We start from the raw sequence: 24,853 nt of genomic DNA on the forward strand, positions 1-24,853 counted from the left end.
TGGAGGAGGGCTAATTTTGACGGTATTAGGCAAGAACTTTTGAAAGCTGATTGGAGGCACATGTTCTCCGGGAAAGGGATGGCTGGAAAATGGGAAGCCTTCAGAAATGAGATAATGAGAATGCAGAGAAAGTATATTCCTATTAGGGTGAAAGGAAAGGCTGGTAGGAATAGGGAATGCTGGATGACTAAAGAAATTGAGGGTTTGGTTAAGAAAAAGAAGGAAGCATACGTCAGGTATAGACAGGATAGATCGAGTGAATCCTTAGAGTATAAAGGAAGTAGGAGGATACTTAAGAGGGAAATAAGGAGGGCAAAAAGGGGACATGAGATAGCTTTGGCAAATAGAATTAAGGAGAACCCAAAGGGTTTTTACAAATACATTAAGGACAAAAAGATAACTAGGGAGAGAATACGGCCCCTCAAAAATCAGCAAGGCAGCCTTTGTGTGGAGCTGCAGAAAATGGGGCGATACTATATGAATATTTTGCGTCAGTGTTTACTGTGGAAAAGGACATTGAAGATATAGAATGTAGGGAAATAGATGGTGACATCTTGCAAAATGTCCAGATTACAGAGGAGGAACTGCTGGATGTCTTGAAATGGTCAAGGTGGGATAACTCCCCAGGGCCCGATCAGGTGTACCTGAGAACTCTGTGGGAAGCTAGAGAAGTGATTGCTGGGCCTCTTGCTGAGATATTTGTATCATCGATAGTCACAGGTGAGGTGCCGGGAGACTGGAGGTTGGCAAACGTGGTGCCACTATTTATGAAGGGTGGTAAGGACAAGCCAGGGAACTATAGACCAGTGAGCCTGGTGTCGGTGGTGGGCAAGTTGTTGGAAGGAATTCTGAGGGACAGGATGTACATGTATTTGGAAAGACAAGGACTAATTGGGGATAGTCATTCAACATGGTTTTGTGCATGGGAAATCATGTCTCTCAAACTCCATTTGAGTTTTTAAGAAGTAACAAAGAGGATTGATGAGGACAGAGTGGTAGTAAGGCGTTCGACAAGGTTCCCCAAGGGAAACTGATTAGCAAGGTTGGATCTCATGGAATACACAGGGAGAACTGGCCTTTTGGATACAGAACTGGCTCAAAGGTAGAAGACAGAGGGTGGTGGTGGAGGGTTGTTTTTCAGACTGGAGGCCTGTGACCAGTGGAGTGCCACAAGGACCGGTGCTGGGCCCTCTACCTTTTGTCATGTATATAAATGATTTGGATGCGAGCATAAGCGGTACAGTTAGTAAGTTTGCAGATGACACCAAAATTGGAGGTGTAGTGGACAGGGAAGAGGGTTGCTTCAGGTTACAACAGGCTCTGGACCAGATGGGCCAATGGGCTGAGAAGTGGCAGATGGAGTTTAATTCAGGTAAATGTGAGGTGCTGCATTTTGGGAAAGCAAATCAGAGTAGGACTTACACACTTAATGGTAAGGTCTTAGGGATTGTGCTGAACAAAGAGACCTTGGAGTGCAGGTTCATAGCTCCTTGAAAGTGAAGTCGCAAGTAGATAGGATAGTGAAGAAGGCGTTTGATATGCTTTCTTTTATTGGTCAGAGTATTGAGTCCAGGAGTTGGGAGGTCATATTACGGCTGTCCAGGACATTGGTTAGGCCACTTTTGTATTATTGCGTGCAATTCTGGTCTCCTTCCTATCAGAAGGATGTTATGAAACTTGAAAGGGTTCAGAAAAGATTCAGTAGGGTGTTGCCAGGGTGAGAGGGTTTGAGCTACAGCTGAATAGGATGGGACTGTTTGCCCTGGAGTGTCGGAAGCTGAGGAATGACCTTAGAGATTGACAAAATTCATGAAGGACATGGATTGGTTAAATAGACAAGGTGTTTTTCCTTGGGTGGGGGAGTCTAGAAGGCGGAAAGATTTAAAAGGGACCTAAGGGGCAACTTCTTCACACATACGGTAGAGTGTGTGTGGAATGAGCTGCCAGAGGGAATGGTGAACACTGGTACAAATACAACATTTTAAAAAGCACCTAGATGGGTCCATGAATAGGAAGGGTTTAGAGGGATATGGGTGAAATGCTCGCAATTGAGACTAGATTAATTTAGGATATCTGGTCGACATGGACATGTTGGACCAAAGGGTCTGTTTCCGTGCTGTACATCTCTGACTCTGAATACAAGGGGACAGAGGGTCAAGTGTAAAGGAGGAACTGAAGGAAATCCTTATTAGTCAGGAAATGGTATTGGGGAAATTGGGATTAAAACCCAATTAAGTCCCTCTGACCTGATGCTCTGCATCCCAGATTACCTATGAAGGTGACCCTAACAAATAGCAGACACGTTGGTGATCATTTCCGAGCATTCTGCAGACTCTGGAAGAGTTCCAATAGACTGGAAGGTAGCCAGTGTAACCCCACTCTTTTTTTTAAAAAAGGAGGGAGAAAGAAAATAGCGAATTATAGGCTGTTTAGCCTGACATCGGTGGTGGAGAAAATGCTGTAGTTATTTATTAAGAATTTAAGAAAAGTGCATTTGGAAAGCGGTGAAAGAATCAGTCGTAGTCAACATGGTTCACTAAAGGGAAATCGTGCTTGATGAATCTTGTGGAGTTTTTTGAGGGTGTGACCAGTAGAGTGGACAAAGGTGAATCAGTAGATCTTGTCTATCTGGACTTTGAAAGGCTTTTGAGAAGTTTAGAGAGCAAAATTAAAGCTAATAGTATTGAAGATAATTGATCTGCAGACAGGAAGCAAAGAGTTGAAATAAACTTGTCCTTTTCAGAGAGGCAGGCAGTGATGAGTGGGTTGCCGTAGGGTTAAGTGCTGGTACCCCAGCTATTCACAATATACATATATTAACAATTTGGATGAAGGAGTTGAATGTCATACCTGCAAATTTGCAGCTTACACTAAGTTGGGTGGCAGTGTACTCTGCGGGGAGGCCATGAAGAGGCTGCAGGGTGACTTAGACTGGTTGAGTGGGAAAATACTTGCCAGTGCAATGTCATGTGGATAAATGTGAGGTTATCCACTTTGGTTGCCAAAACAGGCAGGCAGATTATTATCTGAATCATGATAGTTTAGGAAAAGGCAAGGTATGAGACCTGGGTGGCATGGTGGAACAATCACTGAACGTTGGCATGCAGGTGCAGCAGACAATGAGGAAAGCTGATGCCATGCTGGCATTCACAGCAAGAGGATTTGAGTATCAGAGTAAGAATGTCTTGCTGCAATGAAATAGGGCCTTAGTGAGGCCACACCTTGAGTATTTTGTGCAATTTTCGCCTCCTGATCTGTGGAAGGACATGGCTTGCTGTTGAGGGAGTCCAGTGAATCTTCATCAGACTGGTTCCCAGGATGGCAAGGCTAACGTATAAGGAAAGACTGGATTGACTGAACTTGTACTTGCTGGAATTTAAAACAGTGATGGGGGATCTCATAGAAACATATAAAATCCTGATGTGACTGGACAGCCTAGATGTGGAATTAATGTTCCTGCTGTGGGGATGTCCAGAACTAAGGGGTCACAGTGTAAGAATAAGGAGTAAGCCATTCAGGACTGGGATAAGAAGAGAGTGTCTTCATACAGACTTTTGAGCCTGTGGAATTCTCTCCTTCACCAAGCTGTTGGGGCCAGTTTATTAGATATTTTCAGGACAGAGCTGGATGTGGCCCTTGCAGCTAAAGAGGTCAACTGTTATGGAGAGAGAGTTTATTTTGAGATGCTGAGATTGCATGATTGCCACCATCATATTGAATGTGCTGTAGGCCTGAAGGGTCAAATGGCCTGCTCGTGCACCTATTTTCGATGTTTCTCTGAAAGCACCACATGCAAGAAATGAAAAGAAATGGGCAATTTGTTGTTCAGTAATTCAAGCAATATGTGCGGCAAAGTAGAGGTCAGGCAGTCAACATTTCCTGCCTTGACTACTATTTTTTGCTTCTATGAATGTTGATCCTTTTGATGTAGTCAGCTTGTCAGCTACACCAGTGGGCTGGCTTGATGGGCATTTGTATTTTTTAAATTGTTAACTATTCTATCTGTCATTCAGATATTTTAGTAGTTGTAGTCTAAGTGATTGAACAACTCACAACAAATGGAATTATTTTTATGCACAGGTTTCTCATTTCAGTTGGTATTGACTACTCGCACTTCGTTTCTTTGTTAAACTCAAGACCAAGTTCTCTGAGCTGAAAATGTGTTGCTGGAAAAGCGCAGCAGTTCAGGCAGCATCCAAGGAACAGGAGAATCAACGTTTTGGGTACTTTCCTCATTCCTGAAGAAGGGCTTATGCCCAAAACGTCGATTCTCCTGTTCCTTGGATGCTGCCTGACCTGCTGTGCTTTTCCAGCAACGCATTTTCAGCTCTGATCTCCAGCATCTGCAGTCCTCACTTTCTCCACCAAGTTCTCTGATTCAGGATTCAAAATTACTCCTGTGTAGTAGTTAGATTTGTTGGATTTCTTGCACTTAATACTGAGTAATCACTTACTGTTATAGTGAACATTGGTACAGAATTTTAAAATTATTGTTTGTTAATATGCCACAATATAGTCTGTACTCCGTTTTGTATGACTGCTGAAAATATTCTTTACTATTCTTGCATGTATGTACAAAGTTAAAAATCACACAACACCAGGTTATAGTCCAACAGGTTTAATTGGAAGCACACTAGCTTTCGGAGCGACGCTCCTTCATCAGGTGATTGTGGAGGGCTCGATCGTAACACAGAATTTATAGCAAAAATTTGCAGTGTGATGTAACTGAAATTATACATTGAAGAATTGATTGTCTGTTAAGCCTTTCATCTGTTAGAATACAGTGATAGTTTCACCTCTTTCATGTGTAAATCACAAAACCCTTTTTTTTAAAGTTGCATTCTCGGGTTAGCTGTTAACAATGGTGATAGCTAGACAATGTGTTGAAGGTGTTTGCCCCCTGCGTTCTCTGTCTATAACCTGATGTTTAGATTGATTCCAATCTAAAAAGTGAAATAACAGAGTTTTACATAGTGTGCTTCCAATTAAACCTGTTGGACTATAACCAGTCCAACATCGGCATCTCCGAATCATGCATGTATGTATTTTGCTTTCTTCCTCTGTCCACTTAGGCGCTTTTAGCTTGTTTTGATTTTAATTATCTTCTTTCTCCTCTCTAATACCCATCCAATTTGGAAACTAGAAATTTTTGAGACTTTATTATAAGCATTCTCCATAACTTTAAGTTGATGCTACGCTTTCAGTCCTTAATCCTCAGAGTAAAATGATAAAAGCAATCTTTGCATTTATTGAGTATTTTCAAAATACTGGAATAGAGTAATATGGAAAAGATCAAAACTCTGACTCATTTAAGGATTTGTTTGTTTGTTTTGTTCTGCTGAGGAGATTCATCTGTATGTTACCTGTGCTGGATAGGCTAAGTTAAAAATCACACAACACCAGGTTATAGTCCAACAGGTTTAATTGGAAGCACACTAGCTTTCGGAGTGATGCTCCTTCATCAGGTGATTGTGTGATGAAGTTCTCTGATTCAGGTCACACCTGATGAAGGAGCGTCGCTCCGAAAGCTAGTGTGCTTCCAATTAAACCTGTTGGACTATAACCTGGTGTTGTGTGATTTTTAACATTGTACACCCCAGTCCAACACCGGCATCTCCGAATCATGGCTCGGCTAAGGTTGTTTTCCTTAGAGTACAGAAGGGTGAGGAGGTGACCTGATTGAAATGTACAAAATTATGAGGGGTTTGGATCAGAAAAAAAATTTCCGCTTCTTGAAGCAGTTAACAACTTGGGGCCACAGATTTAAGTTAAGGGGCAAGGGATTGAGAGAGGATTCGAGGTATCTTTTTTTTTGTCCCAGAGGGTGTTGGGCATCTGGAACTCACTGCTTGAAAGGTTGGAGAGATGAGGCTGTTGCAATATTAGCATGTTTAGATGGTTACTTGAAATGCCATAGCAACCGCAGCAATGAGCCAAGTGCTGGAAAATTGGACAAGAATAGAATGATAATTAATGACTGTCATGAACACGATGGACTGAAGGATCTCTTTGTCCTGTGAAACTCAGAATCAACTACTTGCTCATAGCCAGAAACAGCAAGAAGATACTTTATTGAAGGCAGATTTAGGAATTGTCTTGCAATGCTTATGAAATTAAATAAAACCCTCTGCTGCGAATGCTTTTTGAAGTTGTAACATGAAATGCAAAATCAAACTTTATTATCTTCGTGCATGAACATCTCTCTCTCTCTCTCTCTCTCTAAAAGAAATTGACTATGTAATTTGTAGTCATGTGTTGGGAATCATTATTTTTCACTTAGCTAACAGCTTATTTATCTCAGTTTTTATGAAGTTCAACATGGAAAGGAAATAAACAGGCCATTCGCATCCATGTCTTGCTGATCCAGATAGCTCTCTTGTTAGAACACTGTTTCCATAATTTAGCTAATCTTGTAGTTTTCCAGTCCTTTGTGACACACCCATATCTTTTAGGACTATTGACTCATATTGTCCATCTCTTCAATGAGAGTGCAGCTATGTCATGGAGGAATATTGCTTTGGATTTTGCATGAGTAGTATCTGTTGATAGATTCAACTATTTTTTAAAAATCGCGCCAGTATTCATGTCAGGACTTTTTTGCCATAGAAGAATAAATCCCAATGAAAAAAATGAACTACAATGCAAAAGATTTAAAACAAACAAAAACAAATTGTTGGATGAACTTAGCACGTCTGACAGCATGCGCGAAGAAAAAGCAGAGTTAATGTATTAGGATCACTGGATTCAAATGTTAACTCGGTTTCAATACCTATGAAAGTTGAACCACAGAAATTAGATTTTGGATTCTTGTGCTATTTGTCAATTGTCATAATGCATCTCTTAATTATTGTTTGAGATTCCGTATTAAACTTGACTTTTGGATATGCGACTTTGGCATATACATAATTAAGTTAATAATTACCACATACGCGTTTTCTTTATGCTTGCTTGAATCTTATTTAAGACAATTTTTCAGCTGCTGATGTTGTATTGCAGCTAAATTTTAACATTATTCTTTAATGCTGTCTTGTTTATAGACTGAATGCATCATCCTCTGTATCACAGCGGGATGTACAGACTTTGAAGACTGAACTCAGTAAAGTGACCAATGAACGGGATAAGTTGAAACAAGAGATGTTGGCAAGGGTGTCAGATATTCAGGAAAAGAATAAAACAATCACTCAGGTTAAAAAAATTGGTCGAAGGTATAAGACTCAATATGAGGAGTTGAAGGCCCAACATGATAAGGTAATGTGTACCTAATGCAGCTACTAGACTTTTCAACGTTAAGTAAAATGCTGCAGATATTCTGGTCAGAACAAATTTAAATCATCATCAATTTGAAGCCTTAACTCTTTGTGACCTGCTTAATTTTTGCAGCCTTTCCTGTTCTCTGACTTCTACTTGATTAAAGCAAGTGTCCTTCTGAACTGAAGATCATAAAATTTTGGATTTTTAATATCCTGTGTTACAGTCATGTTTTGATTATGTTGACCACATCACTTTCTGGGCATACCAGCATGATGGACAGCTGTAGTGACTATCTTTTTAAGAATATTTAGGGATATTAAAGGGACATTAAAAAAATAAGACATGAAAAAAGAATTTGGTTAAATTACCTAACTTTACAACTGTCACAACCTGTATTTCACTATCCAGATTAATTATTGGACAATTCCGAATTTCAGCAAACTAAAAAGCCATCGTGTACCAGCATAATCTCATCCTATTTCATTGTTCTTGGCTGGTTGCTGATACTGAATCTGAGATTGTGCAGCTTTTAGTTTGTTGCTACATTGAGTTTCACATTCTTTTTTAGTCTATGCATCACCAAGATAACTTTTTTTTTCAATGCTACTGCATTATTTGATTTGTCCTTGTCTTAAGTAAAACATCCCTGCCCCAAACCACTTTTGCCTCCATATTTAATTTTTCTGGTGCTAACTTTTAGACCTTTCTCAAGCAGCACTCCGTGTAGACTTCAACTTTGCCAAAATTCATCTCTTGATAGAGGCTACGTTGTCATCTTTTGTCTTGAATGGCCAGAATTGTAACATTTCGTATTAATCGTTTTCTGGAATTTCCAACTTTGCATGTCAGTTGGTGTACTGTTCAGTACAGGATTGTGTTAATCTCTCATCCTGCATCAAATCTTAATGTTTATATCTCCCAACTTTGCAACTGTTTGGCCATTCTGAGGCTATTTAGACAGGTTGGTTTCATTAAAAGCATAATTGCTGGTTCCTATTTTATGTGGAGCATAATTCAAGCTCTTCCTTTGCAGATGGTTGCTGAGACATCCTCTCAATTTACAGCAGAGCAGCAAGCAGAGCAGCCCTCTTCTCAAGCCACTCAGGAGTTGCAAGAAACACTGGCCCAGTCTGAATCTAGAGCTAAGGCACTTGAGTCTCAGGCTGAAGCCTTGCAGAAGGTGAGGTCAATAGAAATGAAATTTCCAACCCCCCCCCCCCCCCCCCCCAAACAACAGAAATTATAGTAAATGTCAATGTTCTTCTTTACAATTCTCTCTCTCCTTTATGTAACTTAGAACCTGTTTCAGTAACTAGAATTTTTATGCAACTTGCTAAACTTTGATTATTCCTCTTGAACCCTGCAACTAGAATGCTTTTTGATAATTCAGGCCTGTTTTACTTTAGTCATATATAATGTAGGAGTGCTGGAGTACCTACTTTGCAAACATCAACAGCCAACGCAGCCAATATGAATTTGAAAATGCGTATCAAATATAAATTGTGTGGTATTTTCCACACATTTATAATTGCATTGTAAATTGGAAAAGACTTGATTGCTTGGAGAACAATGTCAAAGCAACACTCCTGTCACCAGTTTATTTTCATTGCTTCAGCAGTCAGATTTGATAAATCTGTTTGATGTAGTAAATACTATTTTGCAAGAGTCTTTGCCCCATGAATGTCATTCAGTCCAGAATTTCAATTCCCCATTCTCAATGATGTGGGAGCCTAAACATGAATGCAGAAACTCAGATTGAAGGCTTTCCAGCAATCTTCAATCTGAGCTGCTTACTAGATGATTCATCTTGATTATCTCCTGAAATTCCTGCAGTCACATGTTAATCCTCAGCCAATTTTATTAATTCTGCACTAGATTTATTGTCATGTGTACATAAGTGAAAAGCTTTGTGACCCACAACTGCAATCTGCTGAGTACAGGCAGATCATAGTAAGCAAAAACATTTGCGATCATAAGGTGAAAGAAAAACTTGGATAGAGGCATACAGGTTACATTGCACGGGCCATGCGCCCGGCAAGATCAGTAGTGAGATGTTGTGTGGTGAAAAATATAGGAAGCAGGTGCTTCAGAGGCAAAGGAAACTCCAATTTTATTAAAACAAGCAAAATTGAGAATATATGTAATCCCTGACAAGAAAATGAATATTTAGGAAAAAAAATGCTATGTATCAAGTGAAATGAGACTTGTCTGACAGCTACTAACATCCCAGTTAACCCTGCAGCCCTGACTTGGTAGAGTTAGTTTTGAATTGCGGAGGGCAGTTAATTATTGGATGACAGGGAAAAGTGAGAGAGAGAACGCGAATTTTGGGCTAATATCCTGTTTCCTTTTCCTGGGGATTGCCCTGCCCCAAAACCCATCCTTCCTACCCTATCTTACTGAGCTGGGTCAGAGGATCTTGATGACCCAAAGTGGCTTCTGTTGGCTTAGACAACTGGTGGATGTCACTGGCATTGCCCCCAGTCGATCTCTTGGCTCTCCAGTCACAAATATGTTGAAGTTCATAGGTGAGAAGGTTGCTCGCTCCCTTTTTCCTGAGTCTGCAACTAGCTGTGGCTGATTCTGTTGATGCTGGCTGGACCTTTTGCAGAAACAGATGTCAGAGTTCCCCTATTAAGCTGTCGGTTTCCCTTATCTCCCACTAAATCTGGACTTGATCACTGAGCTGTTGTTCCTCCTCTCAGGGCTCAATGAGCTTCCTGACTACGACATGAGGTGTGAATGCTTCTTCAATTAAAGTGAGTGGGTTTCCAATAGCATTAAATGTCCATTATTACTCTTAGATGGGTGTAGGTTAAGGTGGTGCTGATAATGTGAAGACCTTTCCCATTCAAGGTAGACAAGTTTGTATGTCATATAATTGTGTCGGATATTTAGTATCTCTGCGTTGGAGTAAACTATTAAAGATGAATGGCTTTGTATTTTGTCAGCTCCAGAATGTCTCTGTTGTTTGCTGTGCTGGCTGGCGTACATTGGCTTTTAAAAGAATGTGAATACTGCAGATGTTGGAGATTAGAGTCAAGAGTGTGGTGCTGGAAAAGCACAGCAGGTCAGGCAGGAAAATCGACGTATCGGACAAAAGTCCTTCATCAGGAATTTAGCTGAGGAATTTGGAGGGAGGTCTTCCTTTAGCTTTGCAAGTTAAACCCCCGTTCCAGAGAGCTGCCCCTAATCTTGCATATTGCCTAGTCTATCTCAACCAGAACTCTTAGATCAAATGTGAATTCCATAAACTCATGTCCCAAGTTCAGAGGGTTTTACTCCAGGGTATCTGATGGGAATTTTTGTGCCACCTTACATAATAGCAGGGAAGAAGCTGTTTTTGAACCTGCTGGTGCATATGTTCAAGCTTCTGTATCTTCTGCCTGATGGAAGAGTTGTAGGAGTGCATTACTGAGATGGGAAAGGTCTTTGGTGATCTTGACAACTTCTTCGTGGCAACGAGCTGTGTAAATGGAGTCCATGAATGGAATGTTGGTGTCCATGATGAGCTGTGCACACACTTTCTGTAGTTTCTAACAGTCCTGGGTACAGCAGTTGATGTAGCAGGCAGTTGTGCACCTGTGTTGACCTGTTGCGCCCGCCCCCCCCCCCCCCCCCCCCAACACACACACACACACTGCTCAGAGACACTGTAGTTTTACCCCCTTCATCTTTTTCGGGTCCTGGAGGGAAAGAGAATGATCATCTGTGTACACAGACATGAGTTCATGGTCTTTTCTGGAACAGCGGTTTCTCAATGAATTATATAATCATTTTACAGGGAGGAGCATCCAGATAAGGCAACTTACGTATTAATAGGGTGACTGTTACAATCAATGAGTATAGATTACAGAGGCCAACCCCTTTACTGTGATACAGTAGGTGTTCTTAACTTTGTTCACTAGAGTCATACAATGGATACCTTTCCCCTTGTTAGCTGATGATTTAATAATATTGTTAAAAGACTCTACATAATGACTGCTTTTGCACCTTGTTAACCCATTACCCTTGCCTCCAGCACCCTATTGTTAAGTGTAAGTTCTTAACTGATCTGAGTCATGCTCAGCTGAACCTCTCAGAACTAGACACTTTGCCTGCCTGCGCTCAGCTGAACCTCTTGATTAACAAAACTCAGAAGTTAACCTTTGCCCTGCCTGCTTATACCCTATACACATTCTCACCTTGACAGTATCTTTCCAGTGGTTTACCTGTAAAGGTTGGTGAGGGTCCTTGTGGACATGCTAATTTTCCTCAGCTGGCTGAGAAGAAGGGGCATCGTTGAGAGTTCTTGGCTGTCACATCTTGGTGGGATGTCCAGGACAGGTGGTCAGTTGTCATCAGTCTGAGGAACATGAAGCACCCAACTACTGTAAGGGAGCGTTTGTTTTTTTTCTTAATTAATGATCAGTTCTTTAGTTTTGGTGCTGTTGACCGAGAGCTTGTTATTATTGCATCACATCACCAAGTCCTGTCTCTTCTTTCTGTCTTCTTCCTCATTGTTGTTTTATATCTGTCTTAAAATGGTGCTGTCATCAACAAACTTGTAGATGCAGTTTATTTGGAATTAGGCAACACAGTCATGGGTGTACAGGGAGTATAGTAGAGGGCTGAGATCAAATCCTTGGAGGGTTCCAGGGTTGAGTGTTATTGTGCAGAATGTGCAGTTGTCTGCCTTCATTACTTGTGGTCTGTGGGTCAGAATGCTGAAGATGCAGTTGCAGAGGGCAGACCCAAGACCTGGGTCTTTGAGTTTTGAGATCAGACTGGAGGGTATAATGGTGTTGAAGGTGGAGCTGTAGTTGATGAGCTGGAATCTAACATAGGTGTACTTGTCCACATCTTCTAGGAATGAGTGCAGGACTAAGGAAATGGCATCCGCTGTGGACCTGTTACTTTGGCACATTGTAGAGGATCAAGGCAGGCTGGGAGACTGGAGTTGATGTGGGCTATGTCTAGCCTCTTAAAACACTTCAAAAGTGTGGAGGTCAGAGCCACTGGGCGGTAGTCATTAGGCACATTGTGTGTACTTTCTTTGGTACTGGAATGATGGTGGTCTTGAAGTAGGTGGGGACTACGGCTTGTAGGAGAAAGAGGTTGAAGATATCACTGAATATCTTCACCCTAACTGGTCCACTTTGCTGGGTACAGTAAAGATCATGGACACTGCAACATGTGTAGCTATGGTGTTGTAAATGTGTGTTCCAAAAGTGTCTACAACACGGCTATCTACTGAAGAGACTTTGCCCACGAAAGACCATCCAATACCTGCCACCCCATTAATCCATTCGCATTACCAAAGTGATGGAAGATGATATGGCAGTGTTATCAATAACTCACCAATAATATCATTGATTATGCTTTGGTTCTGCCAGGACTGCCCCTGGCCTTAACCTCACTCCAGCTTTGGCTGTTGATGACCACTCCTATTCTGAAATCCCCCCTCCTAATAGTGACAGCGAAGCTGGAGTTAAACCTGAAGACATTGGAAAGATGAAAAGGCTTCCACTGGTTCGAATTTATAGTGAGCATAAAAGATGATCATTGTAGTTTTTGGAGGCCAATCATTTTCAATCCCAAGGAGCTCCTCCGAGTAGTATCCAAGACCAAAGCATTTTCAGCTGCTTTGTTGCATCATTCTCTTTTCAATATAAAGTCAGAAAGGAATATATACTGATTGCTCAGTGTTGATTTATATTCACAATGCTTTATTACTGTGCGTAGGCTTAATTTCATTTAAGACCTAGTCGATGTTCAGGCTTGAATCCTAATTGGAAATAGCAATTGTGCCAAGCAATCATTATCTCCAGCAGACAATCCAATCACCTGCCTATGACATTATGATTTTATTGCTGAAACCTCTACCATAAATGTCTTAGTCACTATTCCCAAGAATTGGCAACTTAAAAAAAAAACTATTTTCCAATCAATCTGTTCAGAGAGCAAGTTAGAGGATGGGTATTTTCTGTTGAGTAGCTTGCCATCCAGGACAAAGCTACTCAATTCGTTAATACCCATCTGTCACATTGACCACTCACACTGACTACCAATAGCACACACCATATTGATCATGTGGTTGCATTTCATGTGCCTATTTGCCAGGGCTGCATTAAAGGCAACTCTCAACCTGTGATCTGTCCTGGAAACAGGACCTCAGCAAGAGGATTGGATTGCCACCACCTCCAATTTACCCTTCTAGTCACATGTCGTGACTTGGAACAATATTGTTGTTTTCCACTTGTGCTCTGTCCAAGTTCTGGAGCTCCCTTCCTGATGGCACTAGATGTATCTATATCACATTGACTGAGTACTTCAAGGATTTGGCTCACCATCATCTCACACACTTGAGGATGTGCATTAAATGCCTACCTTGTCAGTAATGCCCATCTCCGATTCATAAAGTTTTTGAGACTGTTTGTACTTTATTTGAACAGGATAGTTTCCAGGAAATAGCCCATTTCAGAATTGACAACATATAATTTTTTAAAAATGAAGGGACTCTTCGATTAATGCAAGAAAACAGTATGCAGAAAACTAAGACATTGGATCCATAAATTAAAACCACTGAAACAATGCTCAGTTACAGTGAGTAAAGTAAGTCTGATGGGATCCATTCAAAACACTAGTATTGAGGCAGAATTGTTATATAAATCCTTAAACTTCAGTTGGAATATGTGATAATTCTAGTTTCTGTTTGTCATTGGAAGAGTTCAGAGAGGTACCCAATTAAGTGAATTGAGCATGTACTCGCTGTTAAGCTGATGCTGCAGAGTGATATTCTATTTAGAATTCTAAAGGAACCCTGCGATGGACCATAACCAGTATTTCTGTCTTGTTCAGAGCAATGCAACCTGCCCTTGAAAGAGGTTAAATTCAAAACTGATCTGCAAACGTGATCCATCACCCGCTCACTGAACTTTAGTTGGAACTCTGGAGCAGATACTATTAACATTTTTAAAATTAAATTAGCATTCTTAGAATGAGTAATTTATTGTTTGATTTGAGTAGTGCAGGCTATTTCTGAGCAAGTGACTTTGAACCTTTGATTGCCAAAACTTTACACCATTTAACGGTTTCCTTGCCGCATATCTAAGTCCATTATATTTATTTTCCAATAACCTGTTCAGAGTTTTTTTACATACATCTCTGAGGCAGGTGAGATTTGGTCCCAGGCCTCCTCTCTCTGAGGTCTGGACCCAGCACTGCATCACAAGAGGCTCTAGTCATAGTAATAATATCAAACCATTTGCAGATATATTTCTAATCATGTTATTCAGAGCTGTAATAATGTACTTCTGGAGCAGTTGGGACTTGAACTGGGCCTTCTGGCTCAGAAGCAAGGACACTACCAAACGAACCTCAAAATATTTTAATTGACATTATTACCTATGTCTGGATTAGAGGCAGGGGCACTACCACTGATCCGCTAGTCCTAGACTAATTGACAACATTGATTAACATGATTCATCACTGACTCCATTACCATTTGAGACCTAATAAATATATGAAATAAATACTACAGTTTTGATGTAGCTGCATTTTAACCATTCAACCCAGAACTTTGGAAGGCAACCTGTGATTAAGTTCGACTTCTGCTTTCAGTAATTGTTTGTTTTTTAATTAGTCTGTTACTGAAAAGGAATCTGAAGTGACAAAATTGCAAGATGAAGTTTCCCAATTGCATAGTGAACTTTCCCGCTTGAGGCAGGAGCTGCAGGATAAAGGAAGTCTTGAAGAGCAGCTTCGACAGCAGATTGTGGAAAAGGAAGAGAAGACGAAGAAAGCAATTTTGGTAGCCAAGCAGAAGATAACACAGTTGGCTGGTCAGCTATTTTTATTTTCATAAATCTATTGCACAATGACAAAGTATTCAGGAGAAACTAGAATTTAAAGTTGTACCCATGATTTTTTTGCTATTCACTTCTGTGTATCACACCATTGCAGAAAATGAGAGAGGTGCTGGAAAAGCACAGCAGGTCAGGCAACATCCGAGCAGCAGGAGAATCGATGTTACAGCATAAGCTTTTCATCTGCTCCTCAGATGCTTTTCAGCACCACATACTCGACTCAGATCTTCAGCATCTGCAGTCCTAACTTTGTCCCCATTGCAGAAAATCTCCACACTGAGACCATAAAATGTAGATGCTTAAGTAGGCCATTCAGCCTATTGAATCTGTCTCCCATTCAGTGAGATCATGACTGATCTGTTTCTCAACTCCACTTTCCTGCTTCATCCCCACAACCGTTGATTCCCGTACTGATTAAAAATCTATCTGTCTTAAATGTACTAAATGATCCAGCCTTATTAGTCCTCTGTGATATATAATTCCATGGATTGATTACCCTCTGAAATGGGTGGGGGGGGGGGGGGGGTTGAAATTCTCTTCTCTAATGGACAAGCTGTTCCTGAGATAAAGAATAAAGAAGATTTACAGCCCAAGAACAGGCCCTTCGCCCTGGAAGCCTGAGCCGATTCAAATGTACTGTCTAAAACTGTCGGTCAATTCCGAAGCATCTGTATCCCTCTGCTCCCCACCTACTCGTGCATCTGTCCAGACGCATCTTAAATGAATCTACCGTGCCTGCCTCTACCACCTCTGCTGGCAACACGTTCCAAACGCCCACCACCCTCTGTATGAAGTACTTGCCGCATGTATCCAACGTAAACTTTCCACCTCCCACCTTGAAAGCATGACCTCTCGTTATTGAATCCTTCACCCTGGGAAAAAGCTTCTCTCTATCCACCCTGTTTATACTCTTCATGATTTTGTAAACCTCAGTCAGGTCCCCCCTCAATCTCTCTTTCCAGTGAAAATAAACCTAACGTACTCAACCTCTCTTCACAGCTAGCACCTTCCATACCAGGCAACATCCTCGTAAACCTTCTCTGCACCTTCTCTAAAGCGTCCACATCCTTTTGGCAATGTGGCAACCAGAACTACACACCGTATTCTAAATGCGGCCAAACCAATGTCTTGTACAATTTTAACATGACTTGCCAGCTCTTATACTCAATACCCCGTCCAATGAAGGCAAGCATACTATATGCCTTCTTGACCACTCTATCCACCTGTGCAGCAACTTTCAGGGTACAATGGACCTGCACGCCCAGATCTCTCTGCCCATCAGCTTTTCCCAAGGCTCTTCCGTTCATTGTATAATTTGCTCTGGGAATTAGTTTTGTCTAAATGCATCACCTTACATTTGTCTGGATTGAAATCCATTTGCCACTTTTCCGCTCAACTTTCCAGCCTGTCTATATCCTGCTGTATTCTCTGACAGTCCCTTATGCTTTCTGCTACTCCACCAATCTTCGTGTCATCCGCAAACTTGCTAATCATACCAACAGTGCCCTCTTCTAGATCATTTATGTATATTACTAACAACAGTGGCCCCAATACTAATCCCTGTGGAACACCACTGGTCACCTTTCTCCATTTCGAGAAACTCCCTTCAACTACTACTAGTCTGTCTCCTGCTGCTCAACCAGTTCTTTATCCACCTAGCTAGAATACCCTGCACACCATGTGATTTTGCTTTCTCCATTAGTCTACAATGGGGAACCTTATCAAATGCCTGACTAAAGTCCATGTATATGACATCAACAGCCCTTCCTTCATCTATCAACTTGGTCACTTCCTTGAAGAACTCTATTAAGAACTCTGGTCAGGCACGATCTCCCCCGCACAAAACCATGTTGCCCATCACTGATAAGCTCATTCTTTTCTAAATAGATCCTATCCCTCAGTACCTCTCCAGCAACTTCCCCACCACCAACGTCAGGCTCACTGGTCTGTAGTTACCCGGAATATCCCTACTACCCTTGTACAGGGGGACAACATGAGCAACCGTCCAGTCCTCCGGCACCTCACCTGTATTTAAGGATGCCACAAGGATATCTGTCAGGCCCCCAGCTATTTCCTCTCTCTCCTCCCTCAGCAACCTGGGATAGATCCCATCCGGTCCTAGGGGTTTGTCCACCTTAATAACCTCTAGCCTACCCAACACATCTTCCCTACTCATGCCATCGTGATCCAGACTAATCAAACTTCTATCTCTATCTCAAGATTCATCATGTTCCTCTCCTCAGTGAACACTGATGCAAAGTAATAATTCAGAATCTCACCTATTCTCTCAGGTTCGGCACACAGCCTTCCTTCGTTATCTTTTAGTAGACCAATCCTTTCTCTAGTTACCCGCTTGCTTCTTATATAAGAATAAAATGCTTTGGGATTTTCCTTAATTCTGCTTGCTAAAGCTATTTCATTCCCCTTTTAGACCGCTTGATTCCTTGTTTAAGACTTGTCCTACTCTTACAATATTCCTCCTGTTCTGTTCTGTTCTTAGCTGCCTAGACCTTATGTACGTTTCCCTTTTCCTCGTGGCTAGTCATACAATTTCTCCTGTCATCCACGGTTCACGAATCTTGCCCTTCCTATCCTTTGCCTTCAATGGGACATGCCTATCCTGCACTACCGTTAACCTATCTTTGAAAGCCTCCCACATCTAAAACCTTCAAATAGCTGTGTCCAATCCACATTTCCCAGCTCCTGCCTAATTTTGATGTAATTGGCCTTGGCACAGTTTAGTACTCTTCCCTTAGGACCACTCTCTTCTTTATCTACAAGTATTCTAAAACTTACAGAATTGTGGTCACTGTTCCCAAAGAAATCTCCCACCGCAACTTCTGCCACTTGTCCTGGCTTGTTACCCAGTACCAGGTCCAGTATGGCCCCTTCCCTTGTCGGACTACTGACATACTGCTCTAGAAAACTCTCCCGGACACTTCTTACAAATTCTACTCCATCCAGACCTCTGACACTTAGTGTATCCCAGTCAATATTGGGAAAATTAAAATCTCCCATCACCACTACTTTATTGCCTCTACATCAATTCATAATCTGTTTACCTATTTGTTCTTCTACCTCACGCTCACGTTGGGAGACCTGTAATACAGCCCCAACAATGTAACTGCACCCTCCTTATTTCTCAGCTCCACCCATAATGCCTCACTACCCAAGACCGCCATAGTGTCCTCCTTTAGCACAGCCGTGATGTCGTCCCTGACCAGCAATTCCCTCTTTTACTTCTACCCCTCTTTTACTTCCCTCCCTGTCCCGTCTGAAGTGTCTATATCCTGGAACATTTAGTTGCCAATCATCATGCCCTTCCTTCAACCAAGTCTCTGTGATGGCAATAATATCATACTCTCAGGCACCAATCCAAGCCCTAAGTTCTTCTGCCTTACACACTATGCTCCTTGCATTAACGTAGATGCATTTCAGGCCACCAGTTCTTTTGCGCTCACCTGCTCTCTGCCTATTCTTCCCTTTATTAATGCTACCTTCATAATTCTTACAGTCTCTAGTCTCCACTTTGCTGCCTACTTTTTTTCTCTTCTGGTTCCCAGACCCCTGCCACATTAGTTTAAAACCTCCCCAATAGCAGTAGCAAAAACTCCCCCAAGGACATTGGTTCCGGTCTGGTTCAGATTTAGACTGTCCCTTTTATAATAATCCCACCTTCCCTAGAACCAGTCCCAATGTCCAACAAATATGAACCCTTCCCTCCTACACCATCCCTCAAGCCATGTGTTCATCCTGCCTATTTTTTTTTCATTTCTACGCTGGCTAGCACGTAGCACTGGTAGTAATCCTGAGATCACTACCTTTGAGGTCCTCCCCTTTAACATCTTTCCTAGCTCCCTGAATTCTTCTTTCAGGACCTCCTCTCGCTTTCTACTTATGACCTCTGTCCCTAGACTCTCCCACAAAGGGGAAAATAAAACGCTCTGCATCTACTTTGCCAAGCCCCTCAAGAATTTAATGTTTCAGTAATAATATAATGTCCTCACTCATTCTTGTAAATTGCAGTGAGTGTAATCCCAGCCTCCTCATAAGAAAACCCCACCATACCCAGAATTCACGTAATGAGTCTCTTCAGGATTGCCGACATTGCAGTATTTTTGCCTTTGGACAAAGGAGCAAAAGTAGTTGGTGGTATTCCAGATGTGGTCTGACAATTGCTGTCTTTGTTCAAGAATTCCATAGATTTACTGTCCTCTGAGAGAAGAAATTTTTCCTCCTCTCTGTTTTAAATGGGCAACCCCTTATTCTGAGATGATTCCCTCTGGTCCGAGACTCTGCCATAAAGGGAAGTAACCTTCTGCATTTAACATGTCAAGTCTCCTGTACCCATAAAACAATCTGTCCAGACCTGCGGTCAGCTTCACGAATCTTTTCTCGACTGCTTCCCATAACTTGCCTTTGGTAAGAGGGCCAAAACTCTTCATTATTCTAGGTTTGGCCTGACTAGGGCTAGGAATAGTTTTAGTGACGCCTTTCTGTTTTAGATTTAGATTAGATTACTTACAATGTGGAAAGAGGCCCTTCGGCCCAACAAGTCCACACCGCCCCGCCGAAGCACAACCCACCCATACCCCTACATTTACCCCTTACCTAACACTACGGGCAATTTAGCATGGCCAATTCACCTGACCTGCACATCTTTGGACTGTGGGAGGAAACCAGAGCACCCGGAGGAAACCCACGCAGACACTGGGAGAATGTGCAAACTCCACACAGTCAGTCGCCTGAGGCGGGAATTGAACCCGGGTCTCTGGCGCTGTGAGGCAGCAGTGCTAACCATTGTGCCACCGTGCCGCCCACCATGTCATTTTATGTCATTTTCTATTTGAAATAAAGACCAACTTTCTATCTGCATTTCCTATTACCTGCTGAACTTGTAAGTTAGCCTTCCATGACTCCTCAACTTCCTGTGCTAAAGCTTTCTGCTGTCTTTTTTTTTTCATTTTAGTATTATTCAGCTCCTTTCTTTCTGCCATAGTGTACAATGTCATATTTTCCCACATTATATTCCATGTGCAATGTTTTTGGCCACTTGTCTATGGCCTTCTGCATTCTCATTGTGTCACCCTCTCCACTTGCTTCCCACCTATTTTTTGTTGTCTGCAAAATTGGCTACAAAAGATTCACTTTCCTCATCCAAGTCAATAATATATATTGCAAATAATTGTGCCCCTAGTACTGGTCCCTGTGACACTCCATTAGTTACAGGTTGCCATCCTGAGAAAGCCCTCTTCCTCCCAACTCTGTCTTCTAATAGTTAGCCAGTCCTTTGTCCATACTAATATAGTACACCTAACAGCATGGGCTCTGAAGCAGTCTTATATGCAGCATTTCATTCAATGCCTTTTGATCATTCAGATATTTTACACTTATTACTCTCTCTTGATATGTTCTGCTTGTCACCTACTTGAAGAATTCTAATAGATTTCTCAGCGTGATTTCCCCTTTGTGCAGTTATGTTGACTCTGCTTGATTATTTTAAGTATGCAACCCACTATGGGGTGGAATTATGGATCTTAAATTGAGGCAACCTACAAAATTTGAAAATGTAATTATTAGATGCAAAATTGATATATTAAATTCAGCTTTTGTTTTCCAAAAGCAAAGGACTGAACAACAACAAATTTTGTTTCTCAAGTGAGTTTTTTTTATGTCCAGTTTGTATTGTTGGTGCACACTTGAGGTTCTCTGCACATGCAGATTGAGACTGACCAGATTTAATTTAGTAAAGCACAGAGCATTTGAATTAGCAATGATAATTTTGATAATTAGTGTATTGCTGTAAAAAGTCTATTTTTAATAAGAATAGTTTTTAAAAGTTGCTTCCTATTGACTATGTATTTAACCTGAGTCGTCCTTAGATTAAAAGAAATGCGATGATGAGAGTCATAGATTTTAATGCTGATCTAAGGTGGTTATTATTTTAGGATTGAAGGAGCAGTTGGCACAAGAAAATGAGCAATTGAAGCAGCACAATGAAGAATTTCAACAACGTATCACTAGTTTAGATCAGCAGAGAGAAGAATTGGAGGTGCGTATGAGTGCACTAAAATCGCAGTATGATGGTCACATTGCTCGACTTAAGCGGGAGCTGAAGGAACATCAGGATCGACAACATGAACAGCGTGAAGAACCACAAGAAATAACCAAAGTATGTAATTAAATTTTATAGCAAATGAAAATTGATACATTAGAGAATTAGATAATCATGACTGTTTAGCTTTTTAGTAAAGTTTTAAATTTGGCTTGCAAATTTGCTTTTATTACATGGTATATTCTGATTGCTACACAATTGTTCAGAATATTATTGCAAGGAAATCATTATGTTCCATGTATAAAATCAAGCTTTGTTAAAAACTTTTTATTCATCCATGCGATGTGGTTATCACCAATCGGGAAACATTTTTTTGCTCGTCCTGTATTGCCCAGACAGCTTTTAAATGTCAGTCACATTGTATGTATGGAGATGCATGTAGAGCAGATCAGGCAAGGATAGTATCTTCCTTGCTAAAAGGACATGAGTAAGCCAGATGTTGGATTGTTATGACAAATGGCACTGGCTTTATAGTCAGCAATAGATTACTAACTCGAGTTTTTAAAAAAAAGTTGAATAAAATTCCACCAACTTCAGTCATTAGGCCATCCCCTCCACATTTTGATTCTGCAATTTTTTCCGAGCTATCATTAGAGCTGAAATCTGCTTATGCGAGCATTTTGGTTTTTGGTAGCTTGAGTATATTTCTTGCCTTTTGACCTTCCAGTTTTCAAAGAGAACTGAATTCTCTGTTGCACCATCTACCACCTCTATTGGCATATTGTCGCAAATTTTTGAGTTTTACAATTAATGCAAACACTACCTTGGGAAAGAGTTTTCTTAAACTGAAATTAAATGGAGAAAATAAAGAAGGTCTGAACGTGTCACTTTTGAGCTTGGTATTTGCATGTGAGAAACTGATTTGAGGAAATAGAGTTTGAATATGCATGCTTAATTATTGTGCTTTAGGCAAATGAGATCTTCATTTATTATCCTAGCCAAAGGGAAGCACCTATAAGAATGTGTTTCAGTCCAAATGATTTGTTTAAACATCAATTTACATGGACCCTAAAAATAAAAAGAATAAAATGAATGGCCACTAATGCAGCCAGGCAAGCTGGTGTGGAAATTCAAGGGGTTGAATGAGGCTGATTTTCTTTCTTTTGTCCTGTACAGAACGTACGTAATTTGTGAATGCTTGGATTGCTGGTTGTTGAGATTTGATGTTTTACTTGTGCAAGTTTGTAAGTGTTAAGTTCATTAAGTGAAAATTTTGAAGGCTGTGAAAATGTATAGCAAGTGAATAAAAGTTTTGCAGATTGGAGCAAAGTTGCATTTCTAACAGTTTGAAGAAATTCTTCAGGGACTGAAGAGGAATTAAACCATCCTAATGGTGATGCACTTAGTTTAGTTGCTTGTTAAATATTTTCTGCCTAAGATTGCTTCAAATGGTGAGTACTGTGCAGAAAATGAATTGCTTTCTGCATTTTTATTGGTCCTACTTATGATTCATACAGATATCTAAATGTTGGTTTCATGAAATGTTTCAAACAAAAATTGATTTCTGTGACTCATCTGATTCATTAATAAAATCTTTGAAATTTAAATAGTTTTTAAAATAATCAAAATAGCATTAGCAATATCAACTAATGGAAAAATGTAGCTTGAAATTCATTTTCTCCTATGTATCAGACTTCTGAACCACAGAGACAACTGGATCAACAGCGACAGATAACCCTCAAACAGACTCCAGCATCCGTGGACAGAGGAAGGTAAGCACTAACTAGCTTAATTTTTGTTTATGTTATGCATGTCACCAAGTTTTAAAGTTTAACCGGTTAAAGGTTTAGTTATATAAAAGAGGCAGATTATTAACTTGCCTGCTCAAGAGAAAAATATCTATTTTTTAAACTTAAATCCAATGGAGACCGCAATGTTCACAATGTCAAAACATTCGATTTAAGTTGTTTATTTCCTGCATGTTTGTCCACTATATTGTTTGTTAGCCTGCTGCACATTTTTATATGAATGAATGAATTATTTAGGATCTCTGGACTTGAAACCTATATTACATCAATCTATCTTTAAATTCTACATAGTTTGAGTACATCCGATCCTCCAACAGCCAATATAAAGCCAACTCCTCTTGTGGCAACACCCAGTAAGGTAGCTGCTGGGCCAGTAGCAGGCAGTAAATCTACACCAAGAGCCAGTATTCGGCCAATGGTTACCCCTGCAACCGTCACTGGACCGGCTACAACGCCAACAGCTACAGTAATGCCAACAACACAGGTAGAAACCCAAGAAGGTAAGAAACCATTTGTATTAGATATTTTTTATTGACTTAAATTGATATTTTGTTTGATATTGAGAAGCATTGTCCACTGTGTTTGTTGTATTGAATAATTTTCTTATGTTTATTGAACAGCCATGCAGTCAGAAGGACCAGTTGAGCATGTAACTGTTTTTGGTAGCACAAGTGGAACTGTACGTTCAACAAGTCCAAATATCCCAAATTTGTCACAACCGATTTTAACTGTGCAGCAGCAACAGACACAAGCAACTGCCTTTGTGCAACCCACTCAACAGACTCTTCAAGTAGAACCTGCAAATCAGGAGCCATCCTCTAGCGTGGTAGATGTCATACAGAGCTCCCAGGTAGAAAGACCTTCGACCTCTACAGCAGTGTTTGGAACAGGTTAGTTTATTTTGAAAGTTAAACTGAATTTTCAATTGAATATCAATTTTAATTTCAGCTTTACTTAGTGGCTTGAGATTTAGGTCAAAGAGTTAACTGTTCATCTCCTCAACTGTGGTTTTTGTTCGGTTAGCTCATGGATGATCTGTGTTTCAGTCCCCCTTTTTCCCTTTCGCTCCACATGTCTTGACCTCCTTAACTTAAAAAAATATGGATCAGTCTCTGACTTCAAAGCAGAATTTACTGCCCTTTGTGGAAATAATTTCATATTTATTAAGTTCTGTTTATAACGTCCTTAACAAACTGGCTGTCAATGCTTTCTCATTCTTAATTTTCACCACTAAAGGAGCTAGGTTCCCTTTAATGTATACCACTTAATTTAAACACCTCCGTTAGTTTTTGCTTTATCATCTTAATCATAAATTGGTGAAAAACTGAAGCTATTGGATTATCATTTGCATCAATCATCAAAGACTTATTAAGCTTCAGTACTGAATGTTTATTCAGTTGGAAGATTTTGACTAGTTTTGATTATAAAGACATTTGAAAAGTTCGAAAAATGGAAGTGTTTCTACTTGTGATGATTCAAAACTAGAGGTCACATCAACATTTTTGCTGAAAGGGAAGTTGTGTTGGGAAAAGGACTTCACGGCACTAAACAGTCAGCACAGACTAAATGGGTTGATTGAACTGTTGCTGTGCAGTTAATTCTATGTACACTTGACCACTGATATCAGTCTACTACCTTCAAACCAATTGTTACCTACAGTTCTTTGGATTTTCCTCCAGCCTCAAAAGCTGGGATTTGTAGATGACATTCATCATTATGATCGCCAAGAAAATTCAGTTAATTCAGTCTCTGATCAGTTCAATTGGATAAATTTTAAGCCATTTTGCAACTCATTCGAGTTGTCTCAATATTATTTGTGATACTGACAAGTCTGTGGCAATTTTGTTCCTTTCTCTTGTCTTTTGTTAGATAATTGTGAAGGAGTTAAAATT

At 40.5% G+C, this 24,853-nt stretch overlaps 1 protein-coding gene across 4 annotated transcripts in view; it reads left to right on the forward strand.

Annotated features, from left to right (window-relative positions):
* Nucleotides 1-24,853, forward strand: part of tprb (translocated promoter region b, nuclear basket protein) — a 148,337-nt gene that overhangs the window by 60,040 nt on the left and 63,444 nt on the right. For all 4 annotated transcript variants that reach the window (XM_043699535.1, XM_043699536.1, XM_043699537.1 and 1 more), the window contains exons 31-37: nucleotides 7,038-7,248; nucleotides 8,285-8,431; nucleotides 14,876-15,074; nucleotides 21,047-21,270; nucleotides 22,846-22,925; nucleotides 23,253-23,461; nucleotides 23,582-23,851. In XM_043699535.1, coding sequence (XP_043555470.1) covers nucleotides 7,038-7,248; nucleotides 8,285-8,431; nucleotides 14,876-15,074; nucleotides 21,047-21,270; nucleotides 22,846-22,925; nucleotides 23,253-23,461; nucleotides 23,582-23,851 — 1,340 coding nt within the window. The remainder of the gene's footprint in view (nucleotides 1-7,037; nucleotides 7,249-8,284; nucleotides 8,432-14,875; nucleotides 15,075-21,046; nucleotides 21,271-22,845; nucleotides 22,926-23,252; nucleotides 23,462-23,581; nucleotides 23,852-24,853) is intronic.

The sequence above is a fragment of the Chiloscyllium plagiosum genome, chromosome 11, assembly GCF_004010195.1.
Source record: "Chiloscyllium plagiosum isolate BGI_BamShark_2017 chromosome 11, ASM401019v2, whole genome shotgun sequence".
Classification (NCBI taxonomy): domain Eukaryota; kingdom Metazoa; phylum Chordata; class Chondrichthyes; order Orectolobiformes; family Hemiscylliidae; genus Chiloscyllium; species Chiloscyllium plagiosum.